At 48.2% G+C, this 27500-nt stretch overlaps 2 protein-coding genes across 2 annotated transcripts in view; both read left to right on the top strand.

The window, feature by feature from the left end:
- The window catches only part of LOC129412630 (proteoglycan 4-like), a 32630-nt gene extending 8618 nt beyond the window's left edge, over positions 1-24012 (top strand). The window contains exons 8-9 of the mRNA XM_055166733.1: positions 1930-2817; positions 22268-24012. Of these exons, the coding sequence (XP_055022708.1) occupies positions 1930-2817; positions 22268-23972 (2593 nt within the window). The 3' untranslated portion in view covers positions 23973-24012. The remainder of the gene's footprint in view (positions 1-1929; positions 2818-22267) is intronic.
- Positions 24013-25706: 1694 nt separating this feature from the next.
- Positions 25707-27500, top strand: part of LOC129412629 (proteoglycan 4-like) — a 16715-nt gene continuing 14921 nt past the window's right edge. Inside the window, exons 1-2 of the mRNA XM_055166732.1 lie at positions 25707-25767; positions 26944-27203. Coding sequence (XP_055022707.1) covers positions 25707-25767; positions 26944-27203 — 321 coding nt within the window. The remainder of the gene's footprint in view (positions 25768-26943; positions 27204-27500) is intronic.

The raw sequence follows: 27500 nt of genomic DNA, 5'->3' as shown, positions 1-27500 counted from the left end.
AGTCCTGGTTTAGTCCTGGTTTAGACCTGGTTTAGTCCTGGTTTAGTCCTGGTTTAGTCCTGGTTTAGTCCTGGTTTAGTCCTGGTTTAGTCCTGGTTTAGACCTGGTTTAGTCCTGGTTTTAGTCCTGGTTTAGTCCTGGTTTAGGACCTGGTTTTAGTCCTGGTTTAGACCTGGTTTAGTCCTGGTTTAGTCCCCTGGTTTAGTCCTGGTTTAGTCCTGGTTTAGACCTGGTTTAGTCCTGGTTTAGTCCTGGTTTAGTCCTGGTTTAGTCCTGGTTTAGACCTGGTTTAGTCCTGGTTTAGTTTAGTCCTGGTTTAGTCCTGGTTTAGTCCTGGTTTAGTCCTGGTTTAGTCCTGGGTTTAGTCCTGTTTAGTCCTGGTTAGTCCTGGTTTAGACCTGGTTTAGACCTGGTTTAGTCCTGGTTTAGTCCTGGTTTTAGTCCTGGTTTAGTTTAGTCCTGGTTTAGTCCTGGTTTAGTCCTGGTTTAGTCCTGGTTTAGACCTGGTTTAGTCCTGGTTTAGTGGTTTAGTCCTGGTTTAGTCCTGGTTTAGACCTGGTCCTCCTTTAGTCCTGGTTTAGACCTGGTTTAGTCCTGGTTTAGTCCTGGTTTTAGTCCTGGTTTAGTCCTGGTTTAGTTTCCTGGTTTTAGTTTAGACCTGGTTTAGTCCTGGTTTAGTCCTGGTTTAGTCCTGGTTTAGACCTGGTTTAGACCTGGTGGTTTAGTCCTGGTTTTAGTCCTGGTTTAGACCTGGTTTAGTCCTGGTTTAGTCCTGGTTTAGTCCTGGTTTAGTTCTGGTTTAGTCCTGGTTTAGACCTGGTTTAGTCCTGGTTTAGACCTGGTTTAGTCCTGGTTTAGACCTGGTTTAGTCCTTGGTTTAGTCCTGGTTTAGTCCTGGTTTAGTCCTGGTTTAGACCTGGTTTAGTCCTGGTTTAGTCCTGGTTTAGTCCTGGTTTAGACCTGGTTTAGTCCCTGGTTTACCTGGTTTAGTCCTGGTTTAGTCCTGGTTTAGACCTGGTTTAGACCTGGTTTAGTCCTGGTTTAGTCCTGGTTTAGTCCTGGTTTAGTTAGTCCTGGTTTAGACCTGGTTTAGTCCTGGTTTAGTCCTGGTTTACCTGGTTTAGTCCTGGTTTAGTCCTGGTTTAGTCCTGGTTTAGACCTGGTTTAGTCCTGGTTTAGTCCTGGTTTAGACTGGTTTAGTCCTGGTTTACCTGGTTTAGACCTGGTTTAGACCTGGTTTAGTCCTGGTTTAGTAGACCTGGTTTAGTCCTGGTTTAGTCCTGGTTTAGTCCTGGTTTAGTCCTGGTTTAGTCCTGGTTTAGTCCTGGTTTAGTCCTGGTTTAGACCTGGTTTTAGTCCTGGTTTAGTCCTGGTTTAGTCCTGGTTTAGTCCTGGTTTAGACCTGGTTTAGACCTGGTTTAGTCCTGGTTTAGTCCTGGTTTAGTCCTGGTTTACCTGGTTTAGACCTGGTTTAGTCCTGGTTTAGTCCTGGTTTAGTCCTGGTTTAGACCTGGTTTATTTCTGGTTTAGTCCTGGTTTAGTCCTGGTTTAGACCTGGTTTAGTCCTGGTTTAGTCCTGGTTTAGACCTGGTTTAGTCCTGGTTTAGACCTGGTTTAGTCCTGGTTTAGTCCTGGTTTAGTCCTGGTTTAGACCTGGTTTAGTCCTGGTTTAGTCCTGGTTTAGTCCTGGTTTAGACCTGGTTTAGACCTGGTTTCCTGGTTTAGTCCTGGTTTAGTCCTGGTTTAGACCTGGTTTAGACCTGGTTTAGTCCTTTTTGGTTTAGTCCTGGTTTAGTCCTGGTTTAGTCCTGTTTTCTGTTTAGACCTGGTTTAGTCCTGGTTTAGTCCTGGTTTAGTCCTGGTTTAGTCCTGGTTCTGTTCTGTGATTCATGTTCCTGGAATGTGTGCCGGGGTGTTTTGTGTGCGCAGGTCCGCGGCCTCAGGTGAATCCCGTCGTGTTGACATCGTTTCCACCTTGTCCCATGACTCAGAAACAGGAGAAGCGCGTGAGGCCGGAGCCGAGGACCCGCTGCCCCCGAGCCCCGACCCTCCTCCTCTTCCCCGGGACGACGCTCCGCAGCTGGGGAACGCCGGCCCGGACCTCCCCCCGCGGCGCCCCGGAGCTCCAGAGACTCCAGAAACGGCTCCCAAAACGATCCCAGGCCACATCAGCGAGACATCTGGAGCCGGTCGTGAGGACGAGGGGGCGGGCGCAGCCGGGACGCCGGTTCAATTCCCACAGATTAAAGCCGACAAACAAAATAGCGATGATGTGATGGTCGGAACGCGAGCCAAAGAAGGAAATGTTCATCCTGAGAACCACACTCCCGCTGTCACACACCCAGGGTTTTCCCGGCAACAACCCGAGTTTAAAGCACTTTACGTGGGGTACAAAAGCAGGGACGCCCCCCCGAGTCGCGGAGGTCCGGAGCCGACGTCCGAGAAAGCCCAGAAACACGCTCCGATCCCGGGGCACAAAAGCCGAGACGTTCCCCCCGCGGATTCTGGAGCTCAGCAGAACAGGTCCCCCCCAGGGTCCGCACAAGCACAAGCCCAGAAACACGCGCCGAACCTGGGACCCGAGCGCCGAGACGTGGCCCCCCCCTCCGCGTCGGGCTCCGGAGCTCCGACCGCGCCCGAGCCGAAAGCCCCGCCCGCGCCGCCGTCCTGCGCCTGGACGACGACGACGGTTCAAAGCCCGGTTTGGACCAAAGACCCCCTGCCCACGTTCACAAACCAGAGACCGACCGACCTGCCCCGAGCCCAGACCAGGACCGGGACCAGGACCAGCACCGGCACCGGCCCCGAACCGCACAGGTACGACTCACCTGAAAACCCAGAAATGTTGGTGTCCGCGTTTGTTCGTCAGAGTAAAATAAATCTTAAAACATAAAGTCTGGGACGAGTCGAGTCCAACACAAAATGTGTCGTGTTTTTTTATCATCAGAAAATGAAACGAAAACGACGACGTCAAGAAAAAAAATCTAAAAATGAAAATTTACGATTATACTTTGTTTATATGGACTGAACCAGGACTAAACCAGGACTAAACCAGGACTAAACCAGGACTAAACCAGGACTAAACCAGGACTAAACCAGAACTGAACCAGGACTGAACCAGAACTGAACCAGGACTGAACCAGGACTAAACCAGGACTAAACCAGGACTAAACTAAGTCCAAACCAGGAGTAAACCAGGACTAAACTAGGTCTAAACCAGGTCTAAATCAGGTCTAAACCAGGACTAAACCAGGACTAAATCAGGACTAAACCAGGACTAAAAGGGGACTAAAATAGGACTAAACCAGGAGTAAACCAGGACTGAACCAGGACTGAACCAGGACTGAGTATTGGGACGGGCCCGGAGGACACCCTGGTCCACGGCTCAGGTTTCTCCCTCTTTCTCTCAAGTCCAAGTTTAGTCCTGGTTTAGTCTTGGTTTAGTCCTGGTTTAGTTCTGGTTTAGTCCTGGTTTAGTCCTGGTTTAGTCTTGGTTTAGTCCTGGTTTAGTTCTGGTTCAGTCCTGGTTTAGTCCTGGTTTAGACCTGGTTTAGTCCTGGTTTAGTCCTGGTTTAATCTTAGTTTAGTCCTGATTTAGTCTCGGTTTAGTCCTGGTTTAGTCCTGGTTTAGTTCTGGTTTAGTTCTGGTTTAGTTCTGGTTCAGTTTGTATGAACAAAGTGTAATCGTACATTTTCATTTTTAGATTTTATTTCTTGACGTTGTCGTTTTCATTTCATTTTCTGACGATAAAATTCACACGACACATTTTCTGTTGGACTCGACTCGTCCCAGAGTTGATCAAGTTTTATTTTAGACTCAGCGACGAACAAATACGCACACGAATATTTCTGAAATCATTCTTACTCCCACATTTGTCGTCCTTTTTCATTTTGTTCTCGTCGTATCGCGTCCGGTCGAAAAGTGTTTTTGCGTCATTTGCGTTTTCCAGCGATCAGTCACAGATTCCACAAACTCATGACGATCTCCCCCACGGCGAAACACGAAGACCACGACAACCACAACCACAAGCACAAGCACCGCCCAAGACACTGACTCACTGCTGGTTCACTCCTGGTTCAGTCCTGGTTCAGTCCTGGTTTAGTCCTGGTTTAGTCCTGGTTCAGTCTAGTTTAGTCCTGGTCTTTAGTCCTGGTTCAGTCCTTAGTTTAGTCCTGGTTTAGTCCTGGTTCAGTCCTGGTTCAGTCCTGGTTTTCAGTCTTAGTTTAGTCCTGGTTTAGTCCTGGTTCAGTCTTAGTTTAGTCCTGGTTTAGTCCTGGTTTCAGTCCTGGTTCAGTCCTGGTTCAGTCCTGGTTCAGTCCTGGTTCAGTCTTAGTTTAGTCCTGGTTCAGTCCTGGTTCAGTTCTGGTTTAGTCCTGGTTCAGTCCTGGTTCAGTCCTGGTTTAGTCCTGGTTCAGTCCTGGTTCCAGTCCTGTTCAGTCCTGTTTCAGTTTTCTGGTTTAGTCCTGGTTTCAGTCCTGGTTCAGTCCTGGTTTAGTCCTGGTTCAGTCAGTCCTGGTTCAGTCCTGGTTCAGTCCTGGTTCAGTCTTAGTTCAGTCCTGGTTTAGTCCTGGTTCAGTCCTGGTTTAGTCCTGGTTCAGTCCTGGTTTAGTTTAGTCGTTTTGTAGGTAAATTTGTTTTGCAGATTTGAGATTCTGGTTCCACATTTCACACTTGATTCCTCCACATCATGAACAATAAACATCAATAAAAACACAGTTACACAGTAAAGTGTTCGAGAGCTTCAGTGAACAACAGTTTGTTCCATAAACTGTTACATTCATCATCACTCTTGACTAAAACCACAATACATTTTAAATAAAATACTCGAGTTTTCCAAGACAAATTACAATTTATTCATGAGTTCGAGAGCAGCTGGAACGAAGCTCTTTTTAAACTGTTTTGGTCTCGATGTTTGGACTAAAAGCCTGTGAGTTTGGAGGATGTTTCACGTCTTTGAGAATCTGGATCCTCGTCTGAGTCGAGTCCACGATGTTCTCAGGAGGAACAACCAAACTCCCTCACTGACCAGGGACTTGTTGTTTTTATCGTTTCTAACAGAGTCACTGTGAGTCTGTTCACACGAGAAAAGGACAAAGTATCATCAAAACTCAATTTAACAAGATCCTCACAGGAGCCACACACTCACTGCCCCACCCTTTATGACCCCGTTCACACTAGTGTGTGTGTGAGTGGTGTTGTTGTGTGTACAGTGTTGTTCACACTAGTGTGTATGTGAGTACAGTGTGATGGGGACTGTGTGAAAACACTGATACTGTGATGTGTGTCTGTCACCACCGACTCACCACAAAACACTGAGACACACTATATGTGTCATTCACATAAACGTGTGTGTGTGTGCACCACCTGCACACGTATAATGTGTGAAAAGTTTCACATGAACCACCACTGAACAACAGAAACACCTCACAGAAACTCACACACGAGACACTCCCTCGTCACAGAGACTGTCACAGAGAGAACACCCAGAGTCACACAACCTCTGCACAGAGAGAACCACCCCTCTGTCACAGCAGAGAACACCCCTCTCACAGTTCACAGAGAACACCCCTCACACCAGAACACCCCTCTGTCACAGAGAACACCCCTCTGTCACAACACCCCTCTGTCACAGAGAGAACACCCCTCTGTCACAGAGAGAACACCCCTCTGAGAGAGAACACCCCTCTGTCACAGAGAGAACACCCTCTGACACAGAGAGAACACCCCTCTGTCACAGAGAAACCCCTCTGTGACACAGAGAGAGAACACCCTCTCACCACTGTCACAGAGAGAACACCCCTCTGTCACAGAGAGAACACCCCTCTGACACAGAGAGAAACACCCCTCTCTGACACAGAGAGAACACCCCTCTGTCACACAGAGAGAACACCCTCTGTCACAGGGAGAGAACACCCCTCTCTGAACACACACACAGAGAGAACACCCCTCTGTCAAACAGAGAGAACACCCCTCTGACAACAGAGAGACCCCTCTGACACCCCTCTGACACAGAACACCCACAGAGAGAACACCCCTCTGACACAGAGAGAACACCCCTCTGTCACAGAGAGAACACCCCTCTGTCACAGAGAGAACAACACCCCTCTTGACACACAGAGAGAACACCCCTCTGACACACAGAACAGAGAGAACACCCCTCTGACACAGAGAGAACACCCCTCTGAACACCCCTCACACACCCTCTGAGAAGAACACCCCTCTGTCACACAGAGAGAACACACCCCTCTGCACACAGAGAGAACACCCCTCTGACACAGAGAGAACACCCCTCTGTCACACAGAGAGACACCCCTCGACACACCCCTCTGACACAGAGAGAACACCCCCTCTGACACCCTCAGAGAGAACACCCCTCTGACACACGAGAGAACACCCCTCTCACACAGAGAGTGACACAGAGAGAACACCCCTCTGACACAGAGAGAACACCCCTCTGTGACACACAGAGAGAACACCCCTCTGACACAGAGAGAACACCCCTCAGAGAGAACACCCCCTCTCCACAGAGAGAAACACCCCTCTGAGAGAGAACACCCCTCTGTCACACCCTCTGAGAGAGAACACCCCTCTGACACAGAGAGAACACCCCTCTGTCACAGAGAGAACACCCCTCTGACACACAGAGAGAACACCCCTCTGTCACACAGAGAGAACACCCCTCTGACACAGAGAGAACACCCCTCTGACACAGGGAGAACACCCCTCTGTCACAGGTAGAACACTCATATTCCACTGAGTCGAGTCTTTTAGTCCAACACAAACTGAACCACATCTTCAGCACAAGAAACAACAGTTTTTCTCACACACATTAGTTTATGTAAATGAGTCGTGTGGTTTAAGTTTAGTTTGTGTAAAACTTAAATAAATCTGTTTAAATCTGTGGAGAGAAAAACTCACAGACACAGAAACGACGAGTGTTTCTGACACGTGGATTAAACACAGTCTGTGTCTGTGACGTGATTCTGAGGCAATTTGAGAGTCAATAATCATATTCTTAGTTTGGATTTTTGTTCAGTCCTGGTTTAGTCCTGGTTTAGTCCTGGTTTGGTCCTGGTTTGGTCCTGGTTTAGTCCTGGTTTGGTCCTGGTTTGGTCCTGGTTTAGTCCTGGTTTGGTCCTGGTTTGGTCCTGGTTTAGTCCTGGTTTGGTCCTGGTTTTTGGTCCTGGTTTTGTCCTGGGTCCTGGTTTGGTCCTGGTTTAGTCCTGGTTTGGTCCTGGTCCTGGTTTGGTTTTTGGTCCTGGTTTAGTCCTGGTTTGGTCCTGGTTTAGTCCTGGTTTGGTCCTGGTTGGTCCTGGTTTAGTCCTGGTTTGGTCCTGGTTTTGGTCCTGGTTTAGTCCTGGTTTGGTCCTGGTTTAGTTCCTGGTTTAGTCATGTTTCTGGTTCAGTCCTGGTTAGTTCTGTTAGAATTCAACCTAAACTCTGAGTTCAAACATTTAGTTTCATACACACAATAAACGGTATGTTAACACACACACAGGTATGTACACACATCACAAGACACACACACACACACACATCACACCAGTTGTTATTCATGTAAGTGTGGTGGAGTGTACAGTTATCTCATGGTCTGTTGAACAATTAAGTTGCCGTCGTCACACACACACGTACACACACAACATCATAGTGACCAACCACAAAAACACAGACACCCAACTTGCACACAATCACGCACACACACACACCCAACCACACACACAATGTACACAACACACAGGTATGTACACACACACACGAGTAACAGCCTCACCCTATCCCTTTGACGGCCGCTACATCATGCGTCAAATCTAATAGTGGCACGACACAGGCAGAAGTGAGATCAGCCTCTCGTAATAGTGTCCACTCACGTGTGTGGACCGACATAGCAGTAACTAGCTGACCACGCGTACGTGTGTCGTAAATATAACCATTACTCTGCATGCTCCCCAGTGAGTCCCCTATCATACCACAACAACATCAAATCTTACTCCTCATCACACATTGACAACGACCTATCCTCTACATCTACTCGAACATTCAGCCATCAATCTCGCGCCATCTCGTCCACAACTACATAATCCCTCAACATAGCGAGTACACTCTCTCACACCACAGCGCCACCGTACACCACACCACACGTTACACACACACACACCACACGTACACACACACACACGTACACACACACACCACATTCGCGACGATACCCACATGAGAGCGCAGCAACAGCGACAACAGCTATAATTCTACATACACACACACACACACACACATAGCACACAATTAACCGTATCTAGACTCAGACTCTATACTCTCATTCCACACTCAACGCTCTCCAGCATATTTCATCGTACATACAGCGCCACTTATTTCAGACCAACCACGCTGCGGCGCAACCTGCGAGCGCAGTTACACACACACATCACGTAACACACCACACACACGGCGCGAGCGAGCGCGAGCACCTATCCAGCACACACAGAATCACGACAACGCGAGCATCAGCTAGCGACTATTATATACCAAGCTATACGCCACTCACAGACCATCCTATCTTCCGTGGTCTCATCTGCCGACGTGGAATGTCCTGACCTACCTGCGTGCGGTGAGAGTGCGTGCGTCACCGTACAACACTCGTGTGCGTTGCCCACCTTAGGTGATGTCATCTAGCGAGGTTTTTTTCCCTTTAGTTCAGTCGAGTCGGTGGCCCAACGACTTCAATCCCACATAACAAGTGTCGTCTGAGAGCCTGGTGTGAGAAGAGAGACAAAGTCTCGACCTAGCGATAAAATCTACCTATAATTCACTTTATCTCAATACACATCCCTCTCATACTTCTGACCTTTAAGGTGTTGTTTAAAGTTTAAGTTGAGTGAATTTCTTTCCCTGTTGTTCATGTTTCTTGTTTTCTTCTTGTTTAAAATAACCTGTGCTTCATGTCCCGTTCCCAAGCATACACGCAAGATAACTCCAACATACATTTACTCTGAGATGGTCGTTCCCTTGATCACCGGCTAGCTAATCTCCCTAGTCGCCACTACACACAGCGTGGGTAATAGTACCCGTGGACCGTACTAACCGTTGGTGAAGTGGGTCATATCTTCGAGTCGTGAGTGGTACCGCTATAGAAGCGACTCATAAGATACGATGTCACCGCCAGTCCCCATCTCTACACTACTTTTTATGCAGCCGCCGGCACGTAAGATCATCGATACTCACATGCCAGGCTCTAGTAGAGGGACTCAGGACGTGAGTGATTCGCTAGCCCTCTCACCTCTTAGGTTGGACTCTCGGATCCGTGCCTACAACACCTCAATCAGAGCATGAGACTCCATTTGACGTACGCTAGACGGAGAGCTCCTGTAGTGGCTGCTCACCTGACTGTTCGTATCAGAAGTCTGACACACTCTCGTGCGTGGACGTGTGAGCATGGGACGTGGAGTGGGACGTGGGGAGTGGCGAGCATGTGAGTGGGACATGGCCCGTTGGACGTGTGCACGAAGTGGTAGTGAAGCATATGCGCGTGAAGCAAAGTGTTTGTATCTAGCATGTGCGCCATACGGCGATACTTGCGACCAACAGTCACTCCGCGTGTGTAGTGGAGACATGCCTTTCTCGGGTCCCGTCTCTAACCTGAGGACGCCTTGGCACAATATAATGCCTGGCGTGAGTATGACTAACAAAGCCAAGCATCAGATCATTACTCCTCGTGATGCACCCTAGCCACTCAGGTCGGTAGCACCGCAATGGCTGGGGACGTGCAACTTGTCGCGAGAAACAAGAGTGAGCGTGAGAGTGAGACTGCGTGGGCGAGCGCGCAACAATACCCACCTGACGTATTACTAAGTCAGCCTGAGACGTCGTGGTGAGCGAGTGTTGATGAGCCGGGGACGTGTGAGTGGACCGTGGGAGTGCTCCCGGCGGAGTGCTATATAGTGGTGTCGCATGGGCTGCTAGCTGCGTGCGCGTGTGAGATGCTTGTGCTACCGCCGATCTCTGTGCCGAATTCGCGTGCGATCGTCGTGAGATGTGCCAACTGTTAAGGACTCCTTCGACCGATGAGTTCGGATGATATCAGCGGCCATTGTCTTATCGTCACTCGGACGACCTCAATACTGACTCAGTTTCTTGCACCACTGTTACTCGCATGAGCCTATAAGCATTATGATATTCGTGAACCGACGTGCTGTGCGACCGTGGCCGTGTGAGTTGGGACTCCGCGCTGACGTGGAGACACCACTAGTAGGCCTACCAATTCACTTTACATGTATCCTGCGCACCCTCTGCACAATCCTGTGGGACCCGTGCTCTAATGCCTCGCTCGTGAGAAGGCGTGCTGAAGTTCAGCATCAAACGACTCCTAGACAGTACTACTTTTATCCTCGCTGAGTCTGTACGCGCTTCACCTGTACACCTCCAAGCTCTCAAAGTCTAAATCGTCTGTGTACTCACATATATGAGTGTGCTAGACAGCCTTATCAGCGTGTGAGCCACTCGAGACCAAGTCGTACATGGAGCTACTCTCCACATGTGTGATATATCCATCCAGTACGCACCTCGTGCGTGATGCAATAATCCTCACGCAGCATCCAACTCAGCGCTAGTTGAAGAACACTTAGGTAATGTGTTCCTCCCAACCTACCAACTGCCCAGTACCACGGCTCTACTCCTACACCGCGATATAGGCTCTCCTCAAGTCGCGCCTAGGCATGCTTGTGGTTTGGCCTTACGCACGACGCATCGGCTGTTTCAGCTTATCCGTACCTCAAAACTCTGCTGATCTACCTTCTACGCTACCGACTCGCTCAATCATAGATGCCCGCACGGTGCACAGCGCTGGTCAACTAGCGAGATGCGTCTGGACGTGTGGAGTGTGTGTCGACCAACACAGCCTAGCTATCGCGGATCAGCTCTAGATGACCCACACCCACCGTCCGCGCCGACTCACTGCTTACACTGCGGGTGAGACGTGTGATGTGAGTGGAGTGGGACGTGTGTGGGAGTGGGAGTGGACGTGTGAGTGGGACGTGAGTGGGACGTGTGAGTGGGACGTGTGAGTGGGACGTGTGAGTGGGACGTGAGTGGACGTGGGAGTGGGACGTGTGAGTGGGGACGTGTGTGGGAGTGGGACGTGTGAGTGGACGTGTGAGTGACGACGGGAGTGGGACGTGTGAGTGGGAGTGGGACGTGTGAGTGGGACGTGGGACGTGTGAGTGGGACGTAGTGGGACGTGTGGACGTGTGAGTGGGACGTGAGTGGGACGTGGGAGTGGGACGTGGAGTGGGACGTGGGACGTGTGGGACGTGTGAGTGGGACGTGGGAGTGGGACGTGTGAGTGGGACGTGGGACGTGTGTGTGGAGTGGGACGTGGGACGTGGGAGTGGAGTGAGTGGGACGTGGAGTGGGACGTGGGACGTGGGACGTGTGAGTGGGACGTGGGAGTGGGACGTGAGTGGGACGTGTGGGACAGTGGACGTGTGAGTGGGACGTGAGTGGGAGTGTGAGTGGGACGTGTGAGTGGGACGTGTGAGTGGGACGTGTGGGAGTGTGGAAGTGTGAGTGGGACGTGTGAGTGGGACGTGTGAGTGGACTGAGGCAGACTCACACTCAGGCTGCGTTCACACAGAGACGGGGATTTTGAGAAATTAATATTTCCCTCCATTTTCAAAAAAACAACAACAACTCAGCATCGTTTTCAAAAAGGTTTTCATTTATATATATATATATATATATATATATAATTATATATATATATATATATATATATATATATATATATATATATATATATATATATATATATATATATATATATATATATATATATATATATATATAATATATATATATATTATATATATTATATATATATATATATATATATATATATATATATATATATATATATATATATATATATATTTATATCAGTTCATAAATCCTCCATCGAGCGTCGTCAGAACTGCACCTCAGGGATCAGACTCAAACCTGTAGATTTTATTTCATCACAGCTGTAAGTTTTACTCACAAATACTTTGAAAAACAACGTGCATTAGTGAGCGGCTCGCCTCTCCACAGATCTGTTAATCACTGACTTGTGAGCCCTGGTTCATCTCTGCTCATGGATCTGATCCATCAGCTGTGTGCAGTGTTGGGAGTAACGTGTTACAACAGTAATCTATTACAGTAATGAGTCGCTTTTTGCTGTAACGCAGTAATGTTCAGCATCACAGGGGAAAAAATAGTCATATTTTACTCAGTACAAATGTGAGTCACGCGAGTTACAAAGCTTTTTTAACCTGGGTTGAAGTGGTGGGTTTTTCTTCATACAAATTCACTAAAATCAGCAGCAGTGAAACGGCGGAGACGCGGCCGGACAGACCTTCAGGTGACCGCAGGCGAAAGGACCGACCCAGAACTCGATGCTGTTTAGACCTGGTTTAGACCTGGTTTAGACCTGGTTTAGACCTGGTGTTAGACCTGGTTTAGACCTGGTTTAGACCTGGTTTAGACCTGGTTTACCACTCGTCCCTCCCTCTATCGCGTTTCACTTTTCACGGTCTCGCTGTTTCGCTGATTTTATTATTATTATTTTTTTGTGCAGTTTTGATGCCTTTTGTTTTTACTGTATGAACACGTGTTGTGTTCCTCCCGCTGCGTCCTGATTGGCTGAGGGACTCCTGTCTCCTGTCTCCTGTACAGTACAGAATGTGTTCAGCTGCCAAATTTAAATACATGTTCAGTCTGTATCAGTGTGATTCTGAAGTGCTGTGTGTCTGTAAGTTTTCTCTCCGACAAAATCCACAACGTCGACGAAATGTTCTGCACCGACAAAGTCTCCTGCCTCACACCCAAAAGACAGAGGAAGATGAAACCATCACACAAAAAGTTGGACTTCTGGACACGCTGAAGGAAGGTAGAAGTTACTCGCTGTAACAGAGTTTTACACCGGGTCTTGTACCTGCAAATAGTTGCTGAACTCAGGACCGTGAGCCCGAGCAGCAGAGAGTCTGTAAGAACGATCGGGCGACAGTCGCTCTTACCTCCATGAGGAGCAGAGCCGCTCCTTTCTCCTGCGTCTCCTCCGAGCCCGTCCCCACAGTGAGTCCTGTTTTAGTCCTGGTTCAGTTCTGGTTTAGTCCTCCTCTTCAGTCCTGGAATCAGTCTGAGGTTAGTCCTGTTATAGTCCAGGTTTAGTCCTGGTTCAGCTCAAAAGTTCAGCTTTTTCACAGTTATTTTGGTGAGAGTAACTTAAAGTAATGTAATAGTAATGTAATGTTTGACATTTTAAATGCAGTAATATTGTAATGTAACGAATGACTTTGAAATGACAGTAATAAGTCATAAATAACACATTAGTTTTAAATGAACTTGCCCAACAGTGGCTGTGTGTGAATGAAACACATGAAAAGTGTTTGAGCTGAAGTGGGGGGTGTGTCCGGTGCCTCCGCCTGACGGACGCTCAGAACAACACAACAAACAAACTGGACTCACTCCCCCACACAGAACCAACACACAGACGACGACACTGAAACACTCAGACTCAGTCCTTTTGCGCTGGTCTTACTCGTCCCCGTCTGGAACCAGGACACGGAGGATGAAGCCTCTGGACCATCTGACCAACACTGGACCCTCAGACTCGTCCTGAGGCCCTGAGCTCCGGTCACTTCTCCCGTGTGTTTAACGAGTTTGTCTGAGCTCAGATCTTCTGCTCTGGGCTGATGTGGTGAGTTTGTACAAAGTTCTACATGTTGCTGTTTTGTGAGTTCACGGTGACACTTGAGATGAAGACGACCTGAGGTGTTAACGGGGACATTCCTTTCTCAGTTTGAGGAACATTGGGAACATCAGTCTGACAATGGTCCAGGTCCGTATGGGAGGGCATCTGGACTATATCTATCATCTATCTGTATCTATATATTTATTATTTATATATATTAACTCGAGCCCGACCGATATGGATTTTGTTGTGGCCGATATGAAACCGATATAATGGGAGTTGGAGCTGCTGATATAATCACCGATATATTTAGTGATGTAAAAATTCACTGTAAATGTTGAATTATTTAAAAAGCTTAGGTTTGGCTCTGGTGGATTTTAAAATCGGGTTTATTTAGGAAACATTTATTGTTCTTCTGACTCTTTACATCATATTTACAGACAGAAGTTTGGCCTAATGGCATTTTTGCATCACATTCTAGACACTAGTGATGTTTATTCCAGTTCTTTTTAGAGAACCGGCTCTTTTGGCTCGGCTCACTAAAAGCAGCTGGTTCTTTTGGCTCCCAAGTGGCTCTTCAGATTGTTTTGTTGCAAACAGGACTAAACCAGAACAGAACCAGGACTGAAAAAGGACTAAACCAGGACTAAAACAGATCTAAACCATTTGTAAAACAGGACTAAACCAGAACTGAACCAGGACTGAGTGTCGGGACTCGGTCTTTATCTCCGTCTCTTGAGCTCAAGATTAGTCCTGGTTTATTTATTTTATGCTGAACTGCAGACAAATATGCACTTTTTTCTCTCCTATGCACAGGCATGATTCTGAAAGTTTCGTTTTGAGCCGCTGCCGCTGTCAAACTCCCACGAGTCTGAACGCGACGTGAAGAGAAAAAAAGTGACAGAAAACACGACTCCCAATAAGGATCAGGCCCTAAGAGCCGCTTCGTTCTTGACCGACTCATCAGTACGAGCTTGTAAAGAAACTAGCGCTATTAGCCTTTAGCCATAAATGCTGTGCGCCGCGGTGATTAATTATATGCACAAATGTCATAATTCACACGTCTGTTCACAGCTCATTTACATCAGTGCAGCTCCAGTCACAAATATACAAACAATATAAACACTTTACAACAGACCAACAGAAAACAGACTGAGACACAACAGATCATCACTAACAAAGAACAAAAACCAGCGTCACACAGGCTCCTCCCACATCACACAGGCTCCTCCCACATCACACAGGCTCCTCCCACATCACAAGTCTGAACTAATAAATGTCCTTTTAATTCCAGACTCAAACTGATTGTTCGTAAAAAGAAAATAATCTGTGTTGAGCACAACTGCAGGTGTAAACAAACACACACACACAGACACACACNACACACACACACCAGTACACACACACACACACACACACACACACACACACACACACACACACACACACACACACACACACGTACCACACACACACACACACACACACACACACACACACACACACACACACACACACACACGTACACACACACACACACACGTACACACACACACACACACACACACACACACGTACACACACACACACACGTACACACACACACACACAGTACACACACACACACACACACACACACACACACACACACACACACACACGTACACACACACACACACACACACACACACACACACATACACACACACACACACACATACACACACATACACACACACACACACACACACACACACACGTACACACACACACATACACACACACACACACACGTACACACACACACACACACACACACACACGTACACACACACACACACACACGTACACGCACACACACACACGCACACACCACACACGTACACACACACACACACACACACGTACACACACACACACACACACACACATACACACACACACACACACACACACACACACACACGTACACACACACACACACACGTACACACACACACACACACACACACACACACTCACAGCTGCAGTCGTGTTTGTTTCAGTGAATCTTTATTATTCGTCTGTTACATCTGCAAAACTCTAAACACTCTGCTCCACCTGGTGATGTCATCAGGAGGTTTTTTTCCCTTTAGTTCAGTCGAGTTCTGTGACTCCACGACTTCAATCCAGAATAAAAATGAATTCTGCGTTAAAAAGTCCATGTAAACACTTAAATCTTAATGAAAATGATGATTGAGAATTAAACTTTATTCTGATTTAAGTGTTTGGTTTAAGTTAAGTTGAGTGAATTTCTTTCCTGTTTCATGTTTCTTGTTTCTTCTTGTTTAAAATAACTGTTGCTTCATGTTCGTTGTGTCGTCCTTCGATCCGGCTCCTCCAGTCCTCGTCCCGGGACTTTGATCCTCGTGTCTCTGGACGTGTGCGTGGGACGTGTGAGTGGGACGTGTGAGTGGGACGTGTGAGTGGGACGTGTGAGTGGGACGTGTGAGTGGGACGTGGGAGTGGGACGTGTGGAGTGGGAAGTGGGACGTGTGAGTTGGACGTGTGAGTGGGACGTGGGAGTGGGAACGTGTGAGTGGGACGTGGGAGTGGGAGCGTGTGAGTGGGACGTGTGAGTGGGACGTGTGAGTGGGACGTGTGAGTGGGACGTGGGAGTGGGACATGTGAGTGGGACATGTGCGTGGACGTGTGAGTGGGACGTGGGACGTGGACGTGTGAGTGGGACGTGTGAGTGGGACGTGTGAGTGGGACGTGTGAGTGGGACGTGTGAGTGGGACGTGTGACGTGGGTGGGACGTGTGCGTGGGAGTGGGAGTGGGACGTGTGAGTGGGGACGTGTGAGTGGGACGTGTGAGTGGGACGTGTGACGTGGGACGTGTGAGTGGGACGTGGGAGTGGGACATGTGAGTGGGACGTGTGCGTGGGACGTGTGAGTGGGACGTGGGAGTGGGACGTGTGAGTGGGACGTGTGCGTGGGACGTGTGAGTGGGACGTGTGAGTGGGACGTGGGAGTGGGACGTGTGAGTGGGACGTGTGAGTGGGACGTGTGAGTGGGACGTGGGAGTGGGACGTGTGAGTGGGACGTGTGCGTGGGACGTGGGAGTGGGACGTGTGAGTGGACGTGTGGTGGGACGTGTGGACGTGTGAGTGGGACGTGGGACGTGTGAGTTGGACGTGTGAGTGGGACGTGTAAGTGGGACGTGTGAGTGGGACGTGTGAGTGGGACGTGGGACGTGGGAGTGGGACGTGTGGACGTGGGGACGTGTGACGTGTGAGTGGGACGTGGGACGTGGGACGTGTGAGTGGACGTGTGAGTGTGACGTGGAGTGGGACGTGGGACGTGGGACGTGGAGTGGGACGTGTGAGTGGGAGTGGACGTGTGAGTGGACGTGTGAGTGGACGTGGGAGTGGGAGTGGGACGTGTGTGACGTGTGAGTGGGAGTGGGACGTGTGAGTGACGTGGGACGTGGGAGTGGGACGTGGACGTGGGAGTGGACGTGTGGACGTGTGAGTGGGACGTGGTGGGACGTGGGAGTGGGACGTGTGGAGTGGGACGTGTGAGTGGGACGTGTGAGTGGGACGTGGGACGTGGGATGGGGACGTGTGAGTGGGACGTGGGAGTGGGACGTGTGAGTGGGACGTGTGAGTGGGACGTGGGAGTGGGACGTGGGAGTGGGACGTGTGAGTGGGACGTGGGACGTGTGAGTTGGACGTGTGAGTGGGACGTGTGAGTGGGACGTGTGAGTGGGACGTGTGAGTGGGACGTGTGAGTGGGACGTGTGAGTGGACTGAGGCAGACTCACACTCAGGCTGCGTTCACACAGAGACGGGGATTTTGAGAAATTAATATTTCCCTCCATTTTCAAAAAAACAACAACAACTCAGCATCGTTTTCAAAAAGGTTTTCATTAATATATATCATATATATATATATATATATATATATATATATATATATATATATATATATATATATATATATATATATATATATATATATATATATATATATATATATATATATATATATATATATATATATATATATATATATATATATACATATATATATATATATATATATATATATATATATATATATATATATATCAGTTCATAAATCCTCCATCGAGCGTCGTCAGAACTGCACCTCAGGGATCAGACTCAAACCTGTAGATTTTATTTCATCACAGCTGTAAGTTTTACTCACAAATACTTTGAAAAACAACGTGCATTAGTGAGCGGCTCGCCTCTCCACAGATCTGTTAATCACTGACTTGTGAGCCCTGGTTCATCTCTGCTCATGGATCTGATCCATCATCTGTGTGCAGTGTTGGGAGTAACGTGTTACAACAGTAATCTATTACAGTAATGAGTCGCTTTTTGCTGTAACGCAGTAATGTTCAGCATCACAGGGGAAAAAATAGTCATATTTTACTCAGTACAAATGTGAGTCACGCGAGTTACAAAGCTTTTTTATCCTGGGTTGAAGTGGTGGGTTTTTCTTCATACAAATTCACTAAAATCAGCAGCGGTGAAACGGCGGAGACGCGGCCGGACAGACCTTCAGGTGACCGCAGGCGAAAGGACCGACCCAGAACTCGATGCTGTTTAGACCTGGTTTAGACCTGGTTTAGACCTGGTTTAGACCTGGTGTAGACCTGGTTTAGACCTGGTTTAGACCTGGTTTAGACCTGGTTTACACTCGTCCCTCCCTCTATCGCGTTTCACTTTTCGCGGTCTCGCTGTTTCGCTGATTTTATTATTATTATTTTTTTTGTGCAGTTTTGATGCCTTTTGTTTTTACTGTATGAACACGTGTTGCGTTCCTCCCGCTGCGTCCTGATTGGCTGAGGGACTCCTGTCTCCTGTACAGTACAGAATGTGTTCAGCTGCCAAATTTAAATACATGTTCAGTCTGTATCAGTGTGATTCTGAAGTGCTGTATGTCTGTAAGTTTTCTCTCCGACAAAATCCACAACGTCGACGAAATGTTCTGCACCGACAAAGTCTCCTGCCTCACACCCAAAAGACAGAGGACGATGAAACCATCACACAAAAAGTTGGACTTCTGGACACGTTGAAGGAAGGTAGAAGTTACTCGCTGTAACAGACTCTTACACCGGGTCTTGTACCTGCAAATAGTTGCTGAAATCAGGACCGTGAGCCCGAGCAGCAGAGAGAGTCTGTAAAAGAACGATCGGGCGACAGTCGCTCTTACCTCCATGAGGAGCAGAGCCGCTCCTTTCTCCTGCGTCTCCTCCGAGCCCGTCCCCACAGTGAGTCCTGTTTTAGTCCTGGTTCAGTTCTGGTTTAGTCCTCCTCTTCAGTCCTGGAATCAGTCTGAGGTTAGTCCTGTTATAGTCCAGGTTTAGTCCTGGTTCAGCTCAAAAGTTCAGCTTTTTCACAGTTATTTTGGTGAGAGTAACTTAAAGTAATGTAATAGTAATGTAATGTTTGACATTTTAAATGCAGTAATATTGTAATGTAACGAATGACTTTGAAATGACAGTAATAAGTCATAAATAACACATTAGTTTTAAATGAACTTGCCCAACAGTGGCTGTGTGTGAATGAAACACATGAAAAAGTGTTTGAGCTGAAGTGGGGGGTGTGTCCGGTGCCTCCGCCTGACGGACGCTCAGAACAACACAACAAACAAACTGGACTCACTCCCCCACACAGAACCAACACACAGACGACGACACTGAAACACTCAGACTCAGTCCTTTGCGCTGGTCTTACTCGTCCCCGTCTGGAACCAGGACACGGAGGATGAAGCCTCTGGACCATCTGACCAACACTGGACCCTCAGACTCGTCCTGAGGCCCTGAGCTCCGGTCACTTCTCCCGTGTGTTTAACGAGTTTGTCTGAGCTCAGATCTTCTGCTCTGGGCTGATGTGGTGAGTTTGTACAAAGTTCTACATGTTGCTGTTTTGTGAGTTCACGGTGACACTTGAGATGAAGACGACCTGAGGTGTTAACGGGGACATTCCTTTCTCAGTTTGAGGAACATTGGGAACATCAGTCTGACCCTGGTCCAGGTCCGTATGGGAGGGCATCTGGACTATATCTATCATCTATCTGTATCTATATATTTATTTATATATATTAACTCGAGCCCGACCGATATGGATTTTGTTGTGGCCGATATGAAACCGATATAATGGGAGTTGGAGCTGCCGATATAATCACCGATATATTTAGTGATGTAAAAATTCACTGTAAATGTTGAATTATTTAAAAAGCTTAGGTTTGGCTCTGGTGGATTTTAAATCGGGTTTATTTAGGAAACATTTATTGTTCTTCTGCCTCTTTACATCATATTTACAGACAGTAGTTTGGCCTAATGGCATTTTTGCATCACATTCTAGACACTAGTGATGTTTATTCCAGTTCTTTTTAGAGAACCGGCTCTTTTGGCTTGACTCACTAAAAGCAGCTGGTTCTTTTGGCTCCCAAGTGGCTCTTCAGATTGTTTTGTTGCAAACAGGACTAAACCAGAACAGAACCAGGACTGAAAAAGGACTAAACCAGGACTAAAACAGATCTAAACCATTAGTAAAACAGGACTAAACCAGAACTGAACCAGGACTGAGTGTCGGGACTCGGTCTTTATCTCCGTCTCTTGAGCTCAAGATTAGTCCTGGTTTATTTATTTTATGCTGAACTGCAGACAAATATGCACTTTTTTTCTCTCCTATGCACAGGCATGATTCTGAAAGTTTCGTTTTGAGCCGCTGCCGCTGTCAAACTCCCACGAGTCTGAACGCGACGTGAAGAGAAAAAAAGTGACAGAAAACACGACTCCCAATAAGGATCAGGCCCTAAGAGCCGCTTCGTTCTTGACCGACTCATCAGGACGAGCTTGTAAAGAAACTAGCGCTATTAGCCTTTAGCCATAAATGCTGTGCCGCCGCGGTGATTAATTATATGCACAAATGTCATAATTCACACGTCTGTTCACAGCTCATTTACATCAGTGCAGCTCCAGTCACAAATATACAAACAATATAACACTTTACAACAGACCAACAGAAAACAGACTGAGACACAACAGATCATCACTAACAAAGAACAAAAACCAGCGTCACACAGGCTCCTCCCACATCACACAGGCTCCTCCCACATCACACAGGCTCCTCCCACATCACAAGTCTGAACTAATAAATGTCCTTTTAATTCAGACTCAAACTGATTGTTCGTAAAAAGAAAATAATCTGTGTTGAGCACAACTGCAGGTGTAAACAAACACACACAGACACACACACACACACACACACACACACACACACACAAACACACACACACACACACACACACACACAAAACAACACAACACACACACACAAACACACACACAACACACACACACACACACACACACAACACACACACACACACACACACACAAACACACACACACACAACACACACACACACACACACACACACAACACACACACAAACACACACACACACACACACACACAACACACAACACACACACACACACACACACACACACACACACACACACACACACACACACACACACACACACACACACACACACACACACACACACACACACACACACACACACACACACACACACACACACACAGACAAATGAGTCCACAGATAAACACTGATGTGGAGTCACATATTAGGACATTTATCTGTCTGTAAATTGGATTAAATGAACAGAATGTAGAGAGTCTAAGATTTATAACGACGTGTAACCTGCCCACAGGAAATATCGGCCCATATCAGCAAACATATCGGCCGATATGTTTCCAGGTGCCCGTATCAGCTGATAATATCAGCCAACCGATATATCGGTCAGACTCTAATTTTAACCCCCTCAAAATGTTGTTTTTGAAGCTTTTGAGGGGTGTGATGGTTAATCCCTCTCCCTGTATCTCATCATCAGAGTAAAAGGTAAATGTCGGTCGCACTTTCAGCTCCTAAAACTCTGTTTATTTCACTTTACACACAAATGTGAAACTGGACTTTTCCAGAATCTTCACTCTAAATGGAGTTTTTAGAAAGATTCATTTTCCGAGACGAATTTGCCGTTTGCGTGTAAAAGATGTGAACAAACGAAGGGAAATGTCTCCGTTTTTAAAAATACTCGTGTACATGTAAACAGGGCTTCAGTTTGTCGTCTTCCTCCTCACAGACGTAAAACTTGATGAGACAATTCTCCAGCTGCACAACAATTATCATCAGAACCACTGAGGGAAAAGTCTGGGTGGTGTTTGTGTCCGTGGAGGAAACAAACAGAGACGACAGAGAAGCTGCTGGGAGCTCGAGTGTGTTTTCAACCAGAACCTTCCCCAGACGCTGAGTCCAGTTTTCCATGGAAACCTCAGTTCAGATTTATTATTTTCATGGAAACTCGAAGAAAAATATTTAAATTCCAAACATTTAATTCATTATTTAAAAGTGTCGTACTCGCGGTCGTCGACCCTTCGCCGGTAGAAAAGTCCAGTTTTATTCGATCTCATGTTTAACTTGTGTTTTGTTTTGTCGTTCAGGGAGCAGAGACTCGCCGGAGCGTCGCCGCGTCCGTCTTCTCGGTCGGGTTTGGAGTCGCCCTCGCTCGCCGCTCTGCTCCCGCCCGCCGGCCCCAGCTCCTCCTCGGCCTTCAGACCAAACCTCCACCAGCGCCCGCCGTCTCCGATCTTCTCGCCGCCCGAAAACCCGACCCACCACGACCCGAGACCGCCCAACGCCACGCCGAGAGCCCCCAGGCCGCCGCCGCCGCCGCCCTCCTCCGTCTTCACGCGCTCGCTCGCCGCCTCCTGCATCAGTCAGTCCATCAGCCAGTCCATCGCCAAGAAGATGACGGAAAAATCCAATCCGGCGCCGCTCCCTTCCACTTTGCATTTACGACAACGTTCCCCTTCGCCAAAACTCCCCACGGAATCGACCCAGCAACCCAAGTCCTTCCTGTGGTCGCCGCAGTCTTTAGTGAACCATCCTGCACGGCAAAATACCACGAACCCCCACGGCAACGCCAACAACAACAACGCCAACGTGGGAGGCGGCGTTTCCAGCCCACACGCCGCCCACTGGGCAGCCAACGCCAACGCCAACGCCAACGCCAGCGCCAGCGCCAACGCCAACGCCAGCGCCAGCGCCGAGCTCGCGCACGATTCTTCCTGGTCGAACTCGCACAACCGCGTGGCGCGACCCTTCTGCACGTCCGAGCCCAACTCACGAGTCCAGTCGCCGACGTCCTTTCACCACTCGGCGCCGCAGCACGATTTTCATTCACCGTTGGCGAACAAACCGCCCAATCCGCGTCGCCCGGGAAGCTCCCACAATCCCCTGGGGCTGACGCTGGACATAAACAGAGCGGCGTCCGTGAGTTCGAGTCTGAGTCCGCGGGTCACGTCTCCTCCTCCCATTGGCTCTTCGCTGAACGCTTGGACCAATCACATCGCGGCGCCGCAACCACGGAACCCTCGTGGGTTCTCGCCGTGTCCTTCGCCGACCTCAGCGTATCCCAGTTCTTTACGGAACTCGCGCTCGTCCTCTCCGTCGCCGCCCTTTTCCCCGCCGTCCCAGTCCAGCCTGCGGCGCTCGCACTCCACCACGTTGGCCGACAGACCGCCCAGCCCGGCGAGGACCCACGCGGGCGGCGCGCGGCGCTCCTGGGTCGAGACCAGCCGCAGGTCCCTCACTTTCCACGGACCCTTCGACCAGCCCGAGCCGAGCTTCCACGGCCCCCGCAGCGGCTTCTCGTCGCCCGCTCTGGCCTGTCTGAGCCCCAGGACCGCGCTCCCGTCGCCCGTGTCGCCCCTGTCGCCCGGCAGGTGCAGCCCGGGCAGGAGCGCCTTTACCGGGCAGCAGTTCGGCGGCGTTCCCTGGTCCGACGAGATTTCCCGGAGCTTCGGTCACGATTTGAAGTGGAGCGAGCCGTCGCTCCCGGACTGGGGCGACGCGCAGGTGGAAGACGGGACCTGCCGCAGCCAGATCATCTGCGCTTACGTCGCTCGCCCGCCGCGGCCGTCGAACCATCAACCCCAACCCGCGCCGCTGGCCCCGCCCTCCGCCGCCAAACCGCCCAATCAGAAGATGAGCTACGCCACCACGGTGAACCTGCAGATCGCCGGCAGCGGGCGGATCAAGGCCTTCAGCACAGCGCAGGTCAGTCTGACGCAGACGCTGCAGCACGGAGCGTCGCCACAGGGGGCGCTGGCGAGGAGGGTGAGTGTGCACGGAGCGCCGCCCTGACCCGACCCCTGACCCGACTCCTGACCCGACCGACTCCTGACCCGACCCTGACCCGACCCCTGACCCGACTCCTGACCCGACCGGCGACGCCAGAGGGAGATTTCAAACAAACCACAGAGGAACTAGAAAATGAACGATGCTGTTTCAATATTTAGACTTTTTACGCTTTTGTTTTATTATTTTATTGTTGAAAAAATTGAATGTTTTTGATGTTTGTAAAATCTAAACATGTTTAACTTTAAATACATTTGTAAATTATTATAGAAATATGAGAATTAAAACAAAAATTAAATATAATAAAAAAAAAAAAAAGTAGAATCTGCCGTTAATGTTTCTCCAAACAATTAAAATCACTTTTTACATTTTAAATAAATAAACCAGAAAGAAAATATTTAAACAACAGCTTCAATATTTAAAATAATTTCATATTTTTTTGTTATTTTACAGATTTTGTTTTGTTGTTTTTATTTAAAGCCCCAGTATGTAACTTTATTTTCACGTTGGTGCGTCCACACTGTGAGCGACTCGCGTCTCCACAGACCCGACTCCCACCTGCCTCCCTCTCTCTGTTTCCATGGAGATGTCGTTCCTTTGGCGATAATATTCCGCAGTGTGGCATTAAACTGATCTGGATGTAAAAACGGGAAGAGAAAAATGTGTAAATGTGTTTTTAAATCAGAATCTGTGTTTTGTGTTTTTCGGTTTCATCGTTTTGATCGTTTTCATTTTAAATCGTGTTTGTGGTTTTTTTGTGTTTTTGTTTTTTGTTTTTTTATAATCGTTTTTCTGGTGTTTGTGTTTTATTTTTTCAGTTTTTTCTGGTGTTTGTGTTTTATTTATGACGTCGTGTGGAGGTTTTGCACAGAGCGACTTTTGGACGTGTCTGGGACAAACTTGGACCAATCAGATTCTTTCTTTAACTTCACATTTGGTTTGTTGGTTTTTATTTTTTTTTATTTCCTTTAAAGTTTCTGTTTCTGTTTCTGCAATTTTCAACTTTTTTAAAGGATTTTTGGAAACGTTTAATTTTATTTTAATAAAAACCCAAAGACTTTTTATGATGTAAATGTTTTATTCACAAACCTGAACCAGGACTAAACCAGAACTAAACCAGGACTAAACCAGGACTAAACCAGAACTAAACCAGGACTAAACCAGGACTAAACCAGAACTAAACCAGGACTAAACCAGAACTAAACCAGGACTAAACCAGAACTAAACCAGGACTAAACCAGGACTGAACCGGGACTAAACCAGGACTAAACCAGGACTGAACCGGGACTAAACCAGGACTAAACCAGGACTGAACCGGGACTAAACCAGGACTCAACCAGGACTAAATCAGGACTAAACCGGGACTAAACCGGGACTGAACCAAGACTAAATCAGGACTCAACCAGGACTAAATCAGGACTAAACCAGGACTAAACCAGGACTAAACCAGGTCTAAACCAGGACTAAACCAGGTCTAAACCAGGACTAAACCAGGTCTAAACCAGGCCTAAACCAGGACTAAACCAGGTCTAAACCAGGACTAAATCAGGACTAAACCAGGACTAAACTAGGACCAAACCAGGACCATACTAGGACTAAACCTGAACTAAACCAGGTCTAAAACTGGACTGAACCTGGACTGAACCGGGACTGAACCGGGACTGAACCAGGTCTAAACCGGGTCTAAACCGGGTCTGAGCCGGGACTTGCAGCTGTGGTCTGCAGTGAACTCTTTGTGGAATGTCGTGTTGTGAAAGAAATGAAGTTTCAGGAAAAGAGGCGGAGCTAAAGCAGATCTCAGGCAAGTCCCGCCCAGTCCCACCAAGTCCCGCCCAGTCCCACCAAGTCCCGCCCCGTCCTGGATCCGGGCCCGTCATTCCATGGAAGAGGAAGAGAGGGAGGGAGCAAGGGAGGGAAGGAGAGAAGGAGGAAGGGAAGGAGGAGCAGATCGATGAGCAGAGCGAGGACAGACTTCACGCTCCGGTTTATAGTTTCAGGTCCGGACGTGTTTTTGCAGCGATGCAGAATCTGAACCACGGATTATAACAGATTTGGATTATTTTTACAGATCTGGACCAGGATTAAACCAGGATTAAACCAGGATTAAACCAGGATTAAACCAGGATTAATTGAGCTGTGACCAGAGCTGAGCCTTGGACCGGGATTATGTCAGAATTCATCAGTAAACCTGCAGGAGCCACTTCTGAACTGGGTCTAAACCAGGACTAAACCAGGTCTAAACCAGGACTAAACCAGGACTAAACCAGGACTAAACCAGGACTGAACCAGGTCTAAACCAGGACTAAACCAGGACTAAACCAGGACTAAACCAGGACTAAACCAGGACTAAACCAGGAACTAACCAGGTCCAGGACTAAACCAGGACTGAACCAGGACTAAACCAGGTAAACCAGGACTAAACCAGGACTGAACCAGGACTAAACCAGGACTAAACCAGGTCTAAACCAGGACTAAACCAGGACTGAACCAGGACTAAACCTAAACCAGGACTGAACCAGGACTCTAAACCAGGACTAAACCAGGACTAAACCAGGACTAAACCAGAACTGAACCAGGACTAAACTTAACCATGGACAAAGTTGTGAGGAGTTAAAAGTTTGTGACAGAATCTGGAATACAACTTCAAAAAAAAAAAAAAATGTATGAAAACAAAGTTGAAAATTCACCGGGTCTGACCCAGGACTAAACCCAGTCTTACCTGGGACTAAACCAGGACTGAACCGGGTCTAAACCATTACCAAACCAAGTCAAAACCAGGACTGAACTGGGTCTAAACTGAGTCTAAATCAGGACTGAACCGGGACCTGAACCGGGACCTGAACCGGAACCTGAACCGGGACCTGAACCGGGACTGAACCGGGACCTGAACCGGGACCTGAACCGGGACCACGCTGGGGCCCTGGTGCTGCTCGGGCCTCAGGATGGGTAGCGCCCCCTGGTGGGTGTCATGCTGAAGGGGCCTGTGCTTTGTTGGCTGCTCCTCTGTGTGTGGCACGGCTCCGTGGTCCAGACCCAGATCCAGATCCAGACCCAGATCCAGACCCAGACCCGGATCCAGACCCGGATCCAGACCGGATCCAGACCCAGATCCAGACCCAGACCCGGATCCAGACCCGGATCCAGACCCAGACCCGGACCCAGGGAGGGACCTCACAGTGTGGCTCACAGCAGGTCTTCATTCTGCTCCAGAACATCCGGAAGAAGAGCCCCAACTGGGTAAGACTCAGAATAATACTACAGTAATACTACTACTACTACTACTACTACTACTACTACTACTACTACTACTACTACTACTACTACTACTACTAACTACTACTACTACTACTACTACTACTACTACTACTACTACTACTACTACTACTACTACTACTACTACTACTACTACTACTACTACTACTACTACTACTACTGCTGCTATACAGGGGCAGATGGGCAGTTGTAGATTGTGTTTTATTCAAAGTGTCGTTGTTGTTGTTGTTGTTGTTGTTGTTGTTGTTGTTGTTGTTGTTG

The sequence above is a fragment of the Boleophthalmus pectinirostris genome, unplaced genomic scaffold (genome assembly GCF_026225935.1).
Source record: "Boleophthalmus pectinirostris isolate CB_2022bp ecotype Guang Dong unplaced genomic scaffold, ASM2622593v1 HiC_scaffold_9, whole genome shotgun sequence".
In the NCBI taxonomy this organism is placed as follows: Eukaryota; Metazoa; Chordata; class Actinopteri; order Gobiiformes; family Gobiidae; genus Boleophthalmus; species Boleophthalmus pectinirostris.
Note: the sequence above shows the minus strand (reverse complement) of the source record. Positions and strands in the feature narration are given on the sequence as shown.